Source organism: Corythoichthys intestinalis, chromosome 16 (assembly GCF_030265065.1).
Source record: "Corythoichthys intestinalis isolate RoL2023-P3 chromosome 16, ASM3026506v1, whole genome shotgun sequence".
NCBI lineage: Eukaryota > Metazoa > Chordata > Actinopteri > Syngnathiformes > Syngnathidae > Corythoichthys > Corythoichthys intestinalis.
This window is the reverse complement of record NC_080410.1, coordinates 6475198-6490257: the sequence shown is the minus strand read 5'-3', so window position 1 is coordinate 6490257 and position 15060 is coordinate 6475198. Positions and strand designations below refer to the sequence as shown.

Genomic DNA, 15060 nt, shown 5'->3' with positions numbered 1-15060 from the left:
TTTTCGGTATCGGATCGGGACTCGGTATCGGAAGATTTTCACCCAACGCGGCCCCAAATGTCAATTATTACGTTCAGGTGAGGTTGGGTCAGGCTTCTCTCTTAGATATTATGTATACTGAAACGATATATGGATGTCAAATTAAGGAATACTTAAATAATTTGGATAAAACAGGGAAGGCGCTGTATGTTGATTGCAAACAGGAGCCGCAGAGCCAGAGCATGCCCTGCGCACGTGAACGTCGTGGCCCTGCCCTCTTTTTAATCTTCCTCTCCACACCCATTACATATTTTTGACCTTGTATTTCGGTTTGGAGCAGCAAGAAGTAAAAAACAAACTAAAGACGGGGGAATTGAAAAGACAAACACGCACCGGTAAGAGTAGGGTGTGGAAAGGCTTCAAATTGATTGTTGAAGATGCTACACAAACCTGTGTCTTGCCTGGCACAGCCAGACTATTCTCCCTGTATTTTTCAAACACTGTGAGAAATAGTCTGGGACCCAGCCCATTAACGGCCTCTCGAGCAAGGTACAAAATCAATCGTCCAATCAGATTTGTTTATTTGCGTGACGTGTTCTTAATGAGTAACGTCACTCTTGCGCGCCGAAAGTCGTCTCTACAACAACACAGATGGCGAACGGGAGAGCCGAGAATATGTTCCAATCCGCGGTAAAACCAGTTTTAAATTACCAAAAACACATCGAAAAAAGTCATTGACAACAGTCAACATGGCTCGCGCTAGCCATGTTGAATATACTTCTCCATTCTCCGCTCACGCTAATTACTTGTCGCTTTAACAACGTCACGTCTGCCCGTCGCTGATTGGTCCACTCCGCTGTCAGTTTGCTGTGGCTTGCTCCACCCTCGGAATTTGATCCGCCGGATGGTCGCCAGACTCAATCTCTGGAACAGCGGTGAGTCTGGTATACCAGGCAAACCTGTGTCAGCTTCGCTTAATGTAATGAATGTGTCGCTTTGCTGTCATACGAGAGCAGAAAGATTGGCACCTCGAGTCGAGGTAAGATCTTAAGACCGAGCCCAATTCTTAACCCGAAATTCGGGCCGGATTGGGCCCAAAATGTCAGTTATTACGTTCGTGTCGGGTTGGGCTGGATTTTTAGGCCCAACATTCCTATTTCTAATAAGTGTTTCATGGTGGCCGCTATTCCCTTTGGTGTGTATTTTTGTAAATGGTGGAAAATAAGCAATTCTACATTTTGAGTTAGGGCAGTGCTTCTCAATTATTTTCTGTTACGCCCCCCCAAGGAAGACGTAAATGTTTCGCGCCCCCCCAAACGCCTCAAAGTAAAGTACAAAGTACGCCTCAGCCTAACATTGTGTCCTTTTTTTCTATTAAAGAAAAAAGTAACATAGATCAACTTATAATAAAATATAACTTTATTAACATTGTTTTGCTTGTAACAGAAAAGATTTAACGCGTATAAATTTGCCTGAAGTAAAAAAATAAATAAATAAAGTTACATCCAAACTGTAAAAATACACTCAAGGTACATTTTTGACCATTTGATACTGAAAAATAAAATGTAATAAAATCTGTAAATAATAACAAATTCAAATTGATTAGAAACATTTACTCTTCAAGACAACATGTCAAAAAATTTTGACCGAAAAAAACAAAACTGAATAGAAGGGGGAAAAAAGTGTCTTTGGACAGAAGGAAAGTTTTTATTTTCGCCGATTCACCACAGTGATCACTGGTTTACTGATATAACACTGACAAAGCGGGACGATTGTGACAATTGGGAATATTCGGCACGTTTTCACTGAAAAACAATCAACCGGCTTATCAATAAGATTGAGGTCTAATGTCTTTAAGTGGCGTGTTAACTGATTTGGCTTCAGACTCTCCGCTATAATCATTTTTAGACTCAGCAAACAGTGGTCTTTCCTCATTTCCCACTATATTAACAGTCAAAGCCAAAAGGCAAACGGCCCGAAAAAAGCGCATTCTCGGCGGCCGAGGAAGAACCGTAGGTGAGGGCGGTGGTCGTGACGATCCCAAGCCGAAAACGGCACTTCTCGGCCGGACACGTGAGAACCGGAGAAGACAGTGGGTCGCAGCGTGAGTCCAGCTCTACATGAGTCTCTTCCGTGTGCTCTTGCTTACCTTCAAAAATACTGCACGCACTTTGAAAATGAGAGCGCCACTGCCACCCACGGAGTGGATGTGCAAGTACACTTTATTCTAGTACGGCCAAAAAAAAACAACAAAAAAAGCATGTTCCCCGAGGTCACTCGCGCCACCCCTGGCATCGCTCTGCGCCCCCCTGGGGGGGCGCGCCCCACCATTTGAGAAGTACTGAGTTAGAGTTAAATGACTGAATTATTATGAAATGTTGGCATATGTACCGGCACAGTTGACTAAATGTGTTAATGCTTCATGAGGCTTCATCTGAACATCACTATTTACTGTCAGTTCCTCAAGTTTCATTGAATTTAGTTATAAAGGTGATGAAAGACAGTGAAAAACATGACCCCGTCCCAGCTTTTATGGATTGTGTTGCAGCCATAAAATTCTAGGTTAATGACTAGTTGATAAAAACAAAAATGGTTATCACTTTCAACATTAAATGTAGTTTGAACATGATTTGCAAATCATTGTCTATAACATATGTGGTAAATGAATTGGAATTGGGGTTGTACCTTTTGGCACAACTTCAACCTCGTAGACAACCGAAGCCACGCGATTGACAGCCATGCAAATGTAGCGGCCCGCCTGAAAAACCGTGATGTTGCCTCCCAACTCCCAATCAGTCTTTTGGGCGAAGTTCGACCAGTAAATGGTGGGCGGCGGCTGACCATCGGCTTCGCAAACCAGCTCCTCGGGGTAACCTCGGAACAATGGGATGACTTTTGGGAGCTTTGTGGTGTTGATGACCGGCTTATCTGTTTAAGGAAAGAGGAGGTATAAATTGAACTATTCACCCCGACACCCCCCCCCCCCCCCCGGAATACAAATTACCGTATTTTCCGCACTATAAGGCGCACCTTAAATATATATATATGTATGTATATATTTTGGCCCATTCCTCCATGCAGATCTCCTCTAGAGCAGTGATGTTTTGGGGCTGTCGTTGGGCAACATGGACTTATGGACTAAATACTTGTTTGCCCCACTGTGTATATATATATATATATAAAATTGTTTTTCTTTTTCTCAGCACAACGTCATCTATATGAACCGTTACTATTATACTGTACTACCCTACTGGGCGATACAGCCTAAAAATAAAATCTCAGATGTTTTTTTTTCTTCTTTTTTTTTTGGTAACCAAAATGTTACTTTTGATTTTGACAAATTAAATCACAGGATTATTTGTCATTTTTGTCATTGATTGTTATGAGAGCCACACCTATACGGTATGAATACTCACAAAGAAAAGCAGTAAAAATCTGAAAAAAGAATCACTATAAAAGCCCAGGTTTTTCTTCAATATGGCAGAAAAGAAACAGGTTCTATAAATAGTACAGATAAACACTAATGTGGAATAGGAAAAAGAGCTCACAGTAAATATCGAAGCTGACGGCACGTGAAATAACGGCGGGGGCCGGTCGCGGTCCCGCCGGTCCCAGCTCCAAGATTGCCTCGCAATTTAAATCTGCTTCATGATGCGATCGATTGAAGCGGAAGCTGGCACTAGCAGTCACGTTTACCGGAGTCCTGGTGTCGCTTGGGTCACATAACGTGTTGGTATCATGAGGACAGTCCGTCAATTGAAGCGGCTCTGTAGGACATTTGGGGAGAAAAAAAAATTTTTTTTGAGGGGGGGTTGCACAAAAATGAAGGTTTTGACACTCAACCTTCATTTCATTTGGATGTAGTTCACCGTGGTCCACATCACGTGGCTATTAACTCATTAGCTGCCATTGACGCCAATAGTTATACGAATTCAATGTATGTCCATGTTTTTCTCTTTGAAGTAAAATTACAGCTCTGTCAGAAATAAAAATTCAGATGTGCGTCTGTAATATTGGTGTGGCACACTGATTGACACACTGTTCGAACATATCCAAACATCCTACCTCTTTTCTGCTTTTTGTGTAGACATCCGCTAAGCCTGCACAATATATCGTTTGAACATCGCCATTGCAATGTGAGCATGCGAAATAGTCAAACCGCAGGTCGTGCAATTGTTGTTGTATTTTTTAAACATGTAAACTTTTGTTTTACGTCGTAAAAGCAGCAAGTGTGCAGATTCTGGATCCCCGATGCCTTTTAATATACAGCAAGCCTGGATTATATAAATTAGAGATCAGATCATTGATTGGAAATTGGGTCGATCGCTCCAGTATTCAGACGAACGGAATCAGGTGAAAAGGATCGAGTTTTTACTTAAGAAATGAATCATGGTTTTCTGCTTCATGCTCGTACAGCGCCACAGTCTCTCACCCTCCATTCTGCTACGCAGTGCGACCAAGCATTTTCTTGGTCACCAGTGCAGCTGGCGTTTGGTACTTAATGTTAACGATGATTGACAGCTTTGTAGCTTTGATCTGGCCTGAGAAGCCTCAGTACTTCTACGATTAAATGCACACATTTGTTAGTCATCGTTAAACTTGCAGCACAGTCTGAAGTGTGCTGTGCCAACCCGTTCGTTATATAAGTGGGAGGATGTTCTCTCTCGGCAGCGTTAGTGAATTTGTGTGGACTCATTTAATAAAGCATTTAATAAAGACAAGCATTTTTCTGTGTCATTCTTGTTTTAAAATAATTCAGATTAAGAAGGCGGCATGGTGGGACAGTGGTTAGCAATATATGTGCCCCACAACTGGCTGGCAACCTGTTCAGGGTGTACGCCGCCTTCTGCCTGGAGTTAGCTGTGGTAGGCTCCAGCACCCCTGCCACCGTTGTGAGGATAAACAATTCAGAAGATAAAGGAATTATACGATTGTTATGGAGAGTGATTAAAATTATGGTGTTAAAGGTGATGCAATGAAAAATATTTTGTGCTGGTGCACTTCAAGAAGAAAAGATAGCGTGGAGCTTTGGTAATGCTAATTTTTTCTAATATTGTTCAAGCCTATCCCAAACAGAGCTACAGTGGTATGAAAAAGTATCTGAACCTTTTGAAATTTCTCACATTGCTGCATAGAATCACCATCAGAAGTTATCTGATCTTTGGCAAAACCACACAGATGAAAAAACTGTCTTCTTTTTCTACAACTACCCACATTTATAGGTTTTTATATTTTAAAGAGGATAGCATGCAAACAATGACATAAGGGGGAAAAATAAGTAAGTAAACCCTCTGCCTAAGGAGGCCTACAGAGCAATTGAAACCAATTTTTACCAAACAATTTCAGTCAGGTGTGTGCCCAATGCCAGATGAGTGGTTTAAAGCTAACCTGCCCACTATAAAACACACACCTGGTAAGAATTGTCAAGATGAGAAGCATTGTCTAATGTGCATCATGGCTCAGTCAAAAGAGCTGTCTGAAGACCTGCGATCAAGGATTGTTGATTTGTATAAAGCTGGGATAGGTTACAAAACCATCTCTAAAAGTCTGAATGTTAATTAATCGACAGTCAGAGAAGTTGACTACAAATGGAGAGAGTTTGGCACTGTTGCTTCTTTCCCAAGGAGTGGCCGTCCACCAAAGATGACGCCAAGAGTTCAACGCAGAATACTTAACGAGGTCAAAAAAAGAACCCTAGAGTGTCTGCTAAAGACTTACAGAAATCACTGGCACAGTCCAATATCTCATCATCAACTATATGTACTGTAAAACTATGGCCAAGAATGGTGTTCATGGGAGGACTCCACGGAGGAAGCCACTGCTGTTCAAAAAACATTGTTGCTCGTTTAATGTTCCTACAAAGGCACTTGGACACGCCACAGAAGTTTTGGCAAAATATTTTGTGGACTGATGAAACCGAAGTTGAATTGTTTTGAAAGTTGAATTCTCCATCATGTGTGGAGGAAAAAAATGGAACAGCTCAGTAACATCAACACCTCATCCCCACTGTGCAGCATGGTGGAGGAAGTATAATGATTTAGGGCAGTTTAGCTGCCTCAGGGCCTGGACAACTTGCAATCATTGAGATGCTGTGGCATGACCTAAAGACAGCGATTCACGCCAGACATCCCAGGAATCTGACTGAACTACACTAGTTTTATACCGAGGAATGGGCCAAGATTAGCCCTGATTTATGTGCTAGACTGATCTGCAGCTACAGGAAGTGTCTGGTTGAAGCCATTGATGCCAAAGGGGGGCACAAAATATTAAATGTGATGGTTAACGTACTTATTTTCCCCCTTTTGTCATTGTTTGCATACTATCCTCATTAAAATATGAAAACCTATAAATGTTTGAGTGTTTTAGTTAAAGCAGACACTGTTTTTTCATCTGTCTGGTTTTGACAAAGATCTAATCATATTTGTGATGGTGATTTTACGCAAAAATGTGAGAAATTCCAAAAGGTTCAGATACTTTTTCATTCCACTGTATTGAAGTTATCTGTTGGAAATTCTTCCAGTTTTAATATCACAATATAATACCGCAATATATCGCGACCCCCCCCCCCCCCCCCCCCAAAATCGCAATGTTCACACCTAACATCCACACATTTTTCCCTTTTTTCTTTCCTCTTTTCCCCCCCTTTCCTGGCCCTAACTCTGTGGTCTACGCGCTCGACTGTCTCACAGGAAATGCGGGTTCGAGTCCCCTTGGAGACCTTCATTTAATTGCTTTTACTGCTCGTTTTGTGAAATATCGACAGTGCTGTCCTGCTCTTTGCTTTTAAATTGGAAGGTCAGAACCTACGACATATTTATGCAGCTAATGAGTGAGGTTTTTTTTAACACTGTGGTAGCCTGGCAGCGCCGCCCAATGACGTCATTGCCCAGAGTACATTACGTCGTCAACAACAATGGCGACCTACTAGTTAAGAAAATAATTTTCCAAGTTTTATTAAAACGTAAACATTAAGAAGGGTTTTAATATCAAACTATTGTAACTGATACTAACATTTATCTTTTAAGAATTATATGTCTTTCTATCCGTGGTACCCTTTAAGAAAGCGACGAAAGGAGTTGGGAGGAAAAATGGGCACTTTCAATGGGACAAAAATTCACGGGATGGAACTTTTAATCACTCGTTTCAGGTGAACCATAGAGAGTGACGGATGTACGCCATTTAAGTTGTGAAAATACAATATTTTCAAAATATACATATTTATTAGGGGTATAACGTTACACAAAAATCTCGGTTCGGTACGTACCTCGGTTTTGAGGTCACGGTTCGGTTCATTTTCGGTTCAGAAAGAAAAAAAAATGCAAAATATAAGTGCTAGTTGTTTATTACACACTTTTGTGCTTTCAACAATAGGAACATGAGCCTATACAAAGCTAGAATTCTGCTCAAAAAGTAGCGGGTATTTAAAGATAATCCAACAACAATTTGCGTTTCACACCCCGCGTATTCGTCAGCTTTCTGAAAGAAAGAAGAAAAAAGATGTCCTGTGCTGAAGAGAAAAGCAATCCCAATGACAAAGATTTTAACATGTATTTTACAAATGAAATGCCTCAATGAAACATTTTTTTTCTTATGAACGGTTTTCAAAAGCTTTATTGGTGGATTTTGTCAAGTTAAAGCGCCACACAGAAATTAATAAATTCAATTGTGTAAGCAGGATGTGTGTATTATTCTTATTATTTAATTACAGGTGTTTTAGCTCATTTCAATTTTATTTAAATGGGCACGTTTTCGCGCCGTTGACGTTTCTGGGTTATACTGTCCTACCGTGTTGGTCCTCATTATAGTAGAAAAGACGGAGTAAATATAATCTACACAAAGAAACTGTAACCCGATCGACTCACAGCCTCAAAACCGAGCACCACGTACCGAAACTGTTCAATACTATTACATGTACCGTTGCGCCCTTAATATATACGATTTAGATCTTCTAATATTAAAAAAATATTTGTGTGTGTGTGTGCGTGTTCCTAATTTTCCATCGCAAAAGAGAACCGTTGAAGGTAAAGAGAAGAAATCCCACTCCTTACCTCTGATTGACGGCTTAATGGTTTGATTTCCGTGATACCAGCGCACAAGAAGGCTTTGTGCGGGAGCCACGTTGATGATGTCACAATGCAGCTGACACTGCTCGCCCTCCAAAAAGGTCGCATTGTTCACTGACCGGACGGTGACGCTGTCTGGCGTTTCTGGTTGTGGTCATTAAAAGAACGTGAAAATCCAGAATAATGTATTTTTGTTAGGATGAGTAAAATATACACACTGTAGAGTGTGAAGTTCAGAGGCTTGTTGCAGAAATATCCATCTGGTAGGACAGCAGTGCAGCGTGGAGCAGGGTCCCAGTCCATGTGGGTGTCAGGGGTCCACGTGACCTCATTTGGGCGGAGAGAAAACATGTCTTCCCAGGTTACTACGGTACCTTTTGGCCCCGTGGTTGAGCATGTGACATTCTGGCTTTCGCCCGTGTATTGCAGCACCAGTGTCTCTGGGTTCAACCTAATAGGGCAATCGTGGCGCTCGCCTAGTGGAAATAAACAAAAGGAAATTAGTCCAAAATTAAGTTAATGATCAAGTTTCGGCGCTGTAGAAGATGCTAGGCGTCCAATAATGCGGTGTCCAATCATCCCTCTGCTGTGACTTGAAATGAGTATCACTAGTAGATGTCGAATCTGTTTTATGTGGGAACATTCGCAGCAAAATAACAAAGGTCTCGGGCTGTCAAGGGCATCCGATGAGCTAAAAAATGAATTTGTTCTTCGTCTGGCCAAGATGTACAGGTACCCTCCGACCAATTAGTTTATCACTAATAGACCCCCAATCCTTTAGACGTGGGAGGCTGTCATCAGATGAGCGTTCAAACATTGACTAATCTGTCAACTAATTTTCCAATTACTTCACTAAAACACGATAATTACAAATGAAATTGATTGCTAAATGTTTTTAGCGTTTCTTGAATTGATCTGATGGATAAATCAATCTATTGAATGATTTGCGTTCTCATTTTGTGAATTGAAATGAGTTTGTTACTGTCCACTCCATTTGAACGGATTGGACATAGACATGTGCCGATTACCAGTTTCAAGGTATCGTGTGGTATGAAGACGTTACGGTTTCAAAACCGCAAAAATTTTCCATCATACAATCCCTACGGTATTAGCTATTTTTATGTCCCAAAAATACAGAGAGAAATACCTCGCTTGCCGCTACAAGGCTCAACCCTCCTCCACCGGTTATTGCTCAGTGTCAGTGAGTCAGCGGTGCTATACTTTGGCGGGAGATGGTGAAACTCCTGGAACCTTTCCGCCAATCGAAGAAAACTAAATCGCTGGTATGGTAATACAGTGGTACCTCTACATACGATCACTTCGACACACGATCTTTTCGACATCCGACATAAAATTTGAGCCGCCATTTGTTTCTACATCCGACGAGTTGCTCGAAATACGACGACATGACAGCACTGCAAACGAACGCACGGTGGATTTTCTTGTGTGAGAAATCAACACAGTTTTCAAAAAAAGTTGATACAGTTGGAGAAACAAGGAAAAAAGTGATGCTTACCTTTGAAATGAAGATGCAAGTTATAGAAAAATATGAGCTTGGGGTGCGCGTCCCTGAACTGGCTCAACAATACAGCTCCATGGTCCTCTTCCGACCACCGTTCGCCACTATTTATAAGTTAAGGTGACAATTATTATTGTGGTAACATTGCCAAGGAAATCGCCAGCTTCGTCACGTTTTTATCATTTATTTAAGAACTTATCCAACACAAAACGCCCATTGTCTTAAGCAGTTGACCGCTCTCAAGAAAACGAAAGTATTATCTCTACCGCACCGACCTATCTCACTGAGACGTCACCTTCGCGGTGCGTTCAGGGACAGTAAAAAGTGTCCGCCATATTAGAATCCGATTCGTTACATTATTTACAGGAATAATTATTAATTATTCTTCTTATTATTATATTATTCTGAATTATTTATTTATAACTTATTTGTTTTTCTATGTTTAATTGCCATTTGTAACAGTGCGAGCAGTATTTATTAAGAATTTAGTGTATGTTTTTAGGCTTTGGAACGAATTAATGGAATTATAATGTATTCCTATGGGAAAATCCTGCTCGACATACGACCATTTCGACTTACAAACAAGGTCCTGGAACGAATTAAATTCGTATGTAGAGGTACCACTGTACTTTGGAAAAGTTACAGATGGCCACGGCTTAGAGGAGGATGGCCAACAGACATGTAAAACATGTTTGTGGAGGGTGGCTGCTGAGGAGGCAATACCTCTAATATGACTTTGCATTTACTGTATATAAAATTAAACGTTAGTAAACACTGTCATGAACGTTTCCCACCAGCTACAGTGGGCCAAATAAGTATTTAGTCAACCACTAATTGTGCAAGTTCTCCCGCTTGAAAATATTATAGAGGCCTGTAATTGTCTACATGGGTAAACCTCATCCATGAGAGACAGAATGTGGAAAAAAAAATAACTGAAAATCACATTGTTTGATTTTTAAAGAATTTATTTGCAAATCATGGTGGAAAATGAGTATTTGGTCAATACCAAAAGTTCATCTCAATACTTTGTTGTGTACACTTTGTTGGCAATAACGGAGGCCAAACATTTTCTGTAACTCTTTACAAGCTTTTCACACACTGTTGCTGGTATTTTGGCCCATTGTGTGTCTTCCATTTTCTAATAATTGCTCCCACAGTTGATTTCTTTACACCAAGTGTTTTACATATTGCAGATTCAGTCTTCCCAGCCTGGTGCAGGTCTACAATTTTGTCTCTGATGTCCTTCGACAGCTGTGTGGTCTTGGCCATAGTGGAGTTTGGAATGTGATTGACTGAGGTTGTGGACAGGTGTCCTTTATCTCGATAATGAGTTAAAACAGGTGCCATTAATACAGATAACGAGTGGAGCCTCGTTAGACCTCGTTAGAAGAAGTTAGACCGCTTTGACAGCCAGAAATCTTGCTTGTTTGTAGGTGACCAAATACTTATTTTCCACTCTAATTTGGAAATAAATTCTTTAAAAATCAAACAATGTGATTCCCCCCCACACACACACACATTCTGTCTCTCATGGTTGAGGTTTACCCATGTTGGCAATTACAGGCCTCTCTAATCTTTTCAAGTAGGATAACTTGCACAATTTCTGGTTTACTAAATACTTATTTGTCCCACTGTACAAGAGTTAACGCCAGCGTGTCTCGTGTGACTGGCGGTGGTAAAACGTGGTGTTTTTTCTCTCTCTGGTAACTGTCTGTGTTGAGAAAGAGAGTGTGTGTATAATATGAACATGATACAAGTCATACACACATATTTTTTATAGAAAATAAATGAATTATTTTTGTTCTGATGGTAATAATAATGTTGAGCTGTGGGTTTACGCTAACCTAAAGGACTGCATTTATTTTAATTATATTTAGACTATTTCTGTTACTTTTTGCTGTAGTTTTTTTTTCTTTTTTAACATTATACTTATGTTCGAATTTGCTAATATGTTTTGAGAAATAAAAATCTTGTTCTGTTCAATGGAAAAAAGTCTTAAGTCAAAGTAACACATTTTAGAGCTGTACCTGCAATACCGTGATACTTCTGCTTAAGGTTCTCATACTGTCAGAATCTCATACCCGCACATGCCTTATTAGATGTCTCGTGCTATCAAATTAAATGAGTTTATCACTTGCAGACGTCCAATCCATTTGAATTTGGAGGTGATAGAACGTTCGTTCATTCGCTGCCAACACCCCAAATTCAAACGGAATGGACGTCTATTGAAGTCAACCACAATGGAGAACCAGGAGTGAAAAATTAATGATTAAATTAAATTAAATACCCAATGAAATAAATTATTAAACATGTCATTAAAATGCTTCCATTTCAATATTTATTTATTTCAATTTTTATTTAAATATTTCACTTTTTATTTATTCATTTCCATTTGTATTTATTTAGTCAAAATTTGATGTAATTATTTCAACATTTATTTCTATGTTTATTTATTTCAATATTTTTTATTCCAATATATTAATTTATTTAAACATTCATTGATTTATTTCAGTATGTCGCTTTTTATTTATTTCATTATTGCACACTTGTTCCCCTTGTAATGAATTGAACATTTTTATAAATCAATAATAAATAAAAAGTGATATAAATAAATGTTGAAATAAATAAATATATATTGGAACAATTAAACGTTGAAATAAGTAAATATGGAAAAAAATGAAATTAATAAATAAAAACTGTAAATAAGAAGTGAAATATATACATAAACATTTAAATAAATATAAATTGAAATAAATAACTAAAAATTTGAATAAATAAATATTGAAATAGAAACATTTTAATGACGCATTTAATAATTTTTGTTATTGTGTATTTATTTAATTTTTGCACTCCTGGTCCTCCATAAACGGCAGCCAATAAGTTGAAAAATAAAATTTCCTCTTCTTCTGGCCAAGATGCATCCTTTCATCAATGAATTGATCACTAGTAGACATCCAATCACTTTGAACTGGGAGGCTGGCTAACCCTCCCACTTCAAACGGCTTGGACGTCTCTCGCTGTCATTGAGTTAATTTCCGTCGATTGTGAATCGTAGTCAATGAGTTAACATTGGGCTTGTCCTCCAAACATGCAGTAGTTTGGTGTGAGGGAGCCTTAAAAACAAAAGCTGTTTGTCAAGGTTCAACAGGAAAGGAAAGCAGTCAGGAAGGAAAGACCCCTCCCAGAGGAAAGTCAAATCCCGGAGTCTTTGTGTCACACTTGAACGCAACATCCACCATCTCAACACATTCCTCAATTCACCAACTAAATTCTTGGGATATTGTGCGGTTTTTGGAAAACAATACAGTTAAAATATTCAAAAATATTTCTCGCGAGCAACAAACCCACTTGCCATTCTAATCTAACAAACGTTAACATTGCGTGTGGTGTTCGTCTGCCTGATTCGTTGCACACCAAATAAGGAAAAAAAAAAACCGTTATTAATTTTAGAGAACTGTCAAATTGTATCAATCGCATTCAGAACGTTTTACTCACTCGTCTGGGTTCCGTTAAACAGTGACAGCTCTAAAGTCAGGAAAACTGACAACAAACGAATCCACTTTACACCGTCCATTTGCCTTTGTTTTTTTTCCCGCCCGTCTTCTCTTCCGTTAGGTAGCCAAAGCGCCTCCGGTCGGGCGGCGTTTATGCCCCCGTGTACGTGTGTCAGCTTCTCCCGGTCAAACAGCTGAGCAACACAGCTAAAAGCTAAAGCTACATGCTGGGCTGGGGTGGAAACAGAACTCCTGCTTTCTGTCTCCTTCCCTTCCCTTTCCTTTCCCGAGTTGGAGTCTCTTCAAATACGGGGCATGCGCAGGGGCGCAACTACCCATTATTGTTAGGCAAGGGCGTAGGTTTGGTGCCAATATTGGTAGGGACGATATAACAGCATAACCTGCATGTACACTTTTTGCTGGGGACGGGACATTAATAAGACCAAACATTGTTTGCCGTTTTGAAGTCAAAAAGAGTGACCTACGTGAATTGTGTATATCCATACCTGTCAAGTTGTACGGTTTCAGCGTAATTTGTACGAGTGAGCACTATGAGTGTGACAAAATATCGAAATGGTTATATATCGTGATACTTTGTATCCCAAAAGGTTATCGATATGCTCCTGTCAAGAATCGAGATATCGTTTTAAAAAGTTGTCAATGTTAAAAAAAAAAAAGAAACCATCAAGTTGCTACCAAAATCTTCCACCATAATAGTGTCTCACTTAACTCTAAGGCTGCCATTGACGGTGCTCGACGCTAGGGTGACCATATTTTGATTTCCAAAAAAGAGGACACTCAGCCCGGCCTCATGATACTTGAATTTTACTCAAAGTTCACCCAAAGATGCCTATATCACTTTAATATATTTAAAGTGTGCCCCCTCACTCTTGATAGAAAAATGCAGTTTGAAAAAAAAAAACAAAAAAAAAAAAAACAATGACTTAAAAAAATTTTTTTTAATAAATATATATATATATATATATATATATATATATATATATATATATATATATATATATATATATATATATATACACACGTATAATATATAATGCAGACCCATAGAAATGTAGTCCAATCAATACACATACACACAGTAGGCTATGTGCCAACTAAACATTTTTATAAATTACTATCACAATTGTCCTTGACAAATTGTTATTCCCATTCAATTGATATTCTCATTCAATGTTCTAGATTGCACACAAACAAAAACCGAAATAAACTGACAAACTATTCAACCAGCATGTTTCCAAACGTAGCAGTTTAAAACTATGTTTCCCATAATGCCGGTTTAGCTTACTGATAGCTAGCTGAGGCAAAAATCAAACTTTGCTATAAAAGTTTACAATCATCGGCAGCGCAACGATGCGACACCAAACGGGATTTTCAAAGTCAAAGCTCCGACAGAAGTCAACAGTTGCCATTATATACGTATTTATCGTAAAAAACATCAGGCGTTGTGGCCAAATCGTCAATCCAGTAGATGGCGGTAATGCCTCATGATGGGGGTAAACTGCCAACAAAAACAAGAAGAACTACTCCTTCCCTCCCTCCCTACTACTAGGAGCAGAGGTTGCGCTAGACATTTTCGTTGTCTGTCATTTTGACTGACAGGGTCATAAAAATCCGGTCATAATCTATTTTTACCAGTCACTGAAAATTTTAAAATGATAATGATGACATATTCAATAGTATTTAGTTTTCATTCATTTTTAATTTTGTAACGCTAGCTTGGCGGCGAAAAATTAGACACTGAAGTTGTATTTTTCTCCCTCTTTTTACTCTGCTTACCGCCAACAACACTAACAAAACAACTCCACTCCCAAAGAAAAAGAGGCAACCATATAGACCCCAATCACCAACGTCACACAATGATCTTAATTGTGGTTGTCAGCCCAAAATCTTCTAAATATATATTAAATGCATCTTACCAGATATAAAATGACTACTACCAGGGGCGGACTGGGACTAAAAAGCAGCCCTGGACTTTGACTCAGCC

General features: G+C 39.3%; 1 protein-coding gene across 2 annotated transcripts in view; it reads right to left on the bottom strand.

Moving 5' to 3' along the window:
- Positions 1-15060, bottom strand: part of LOC130932147 (hemicentin-2-like) — a 73588-nt gene that overhangs the window by 7686 nt on the left and 50842 nt on the right. For both annotated transcript variants that reach the window (XM_057861577.1, XM_057861578.1), the window contains exons 8-11: positions 8261-8518; positions 8028-8186; positions 3528-3746; positions 2665-2907 (exon numbers count right to left, since the gene is read on the bottom strand). In XM_057861577.1, coding sequence (XP_057717560.1) covers positions 2665-2907; positions 3528-3746; positions 8028-8186; positions 8261-8518 — 879 coding nt within the window. The remainder of the gene's footprint in view (positions 1-2664; positions 2908-3527; positions 3747-8027; positions 8187-8260; positions 8519-15060) is intronic.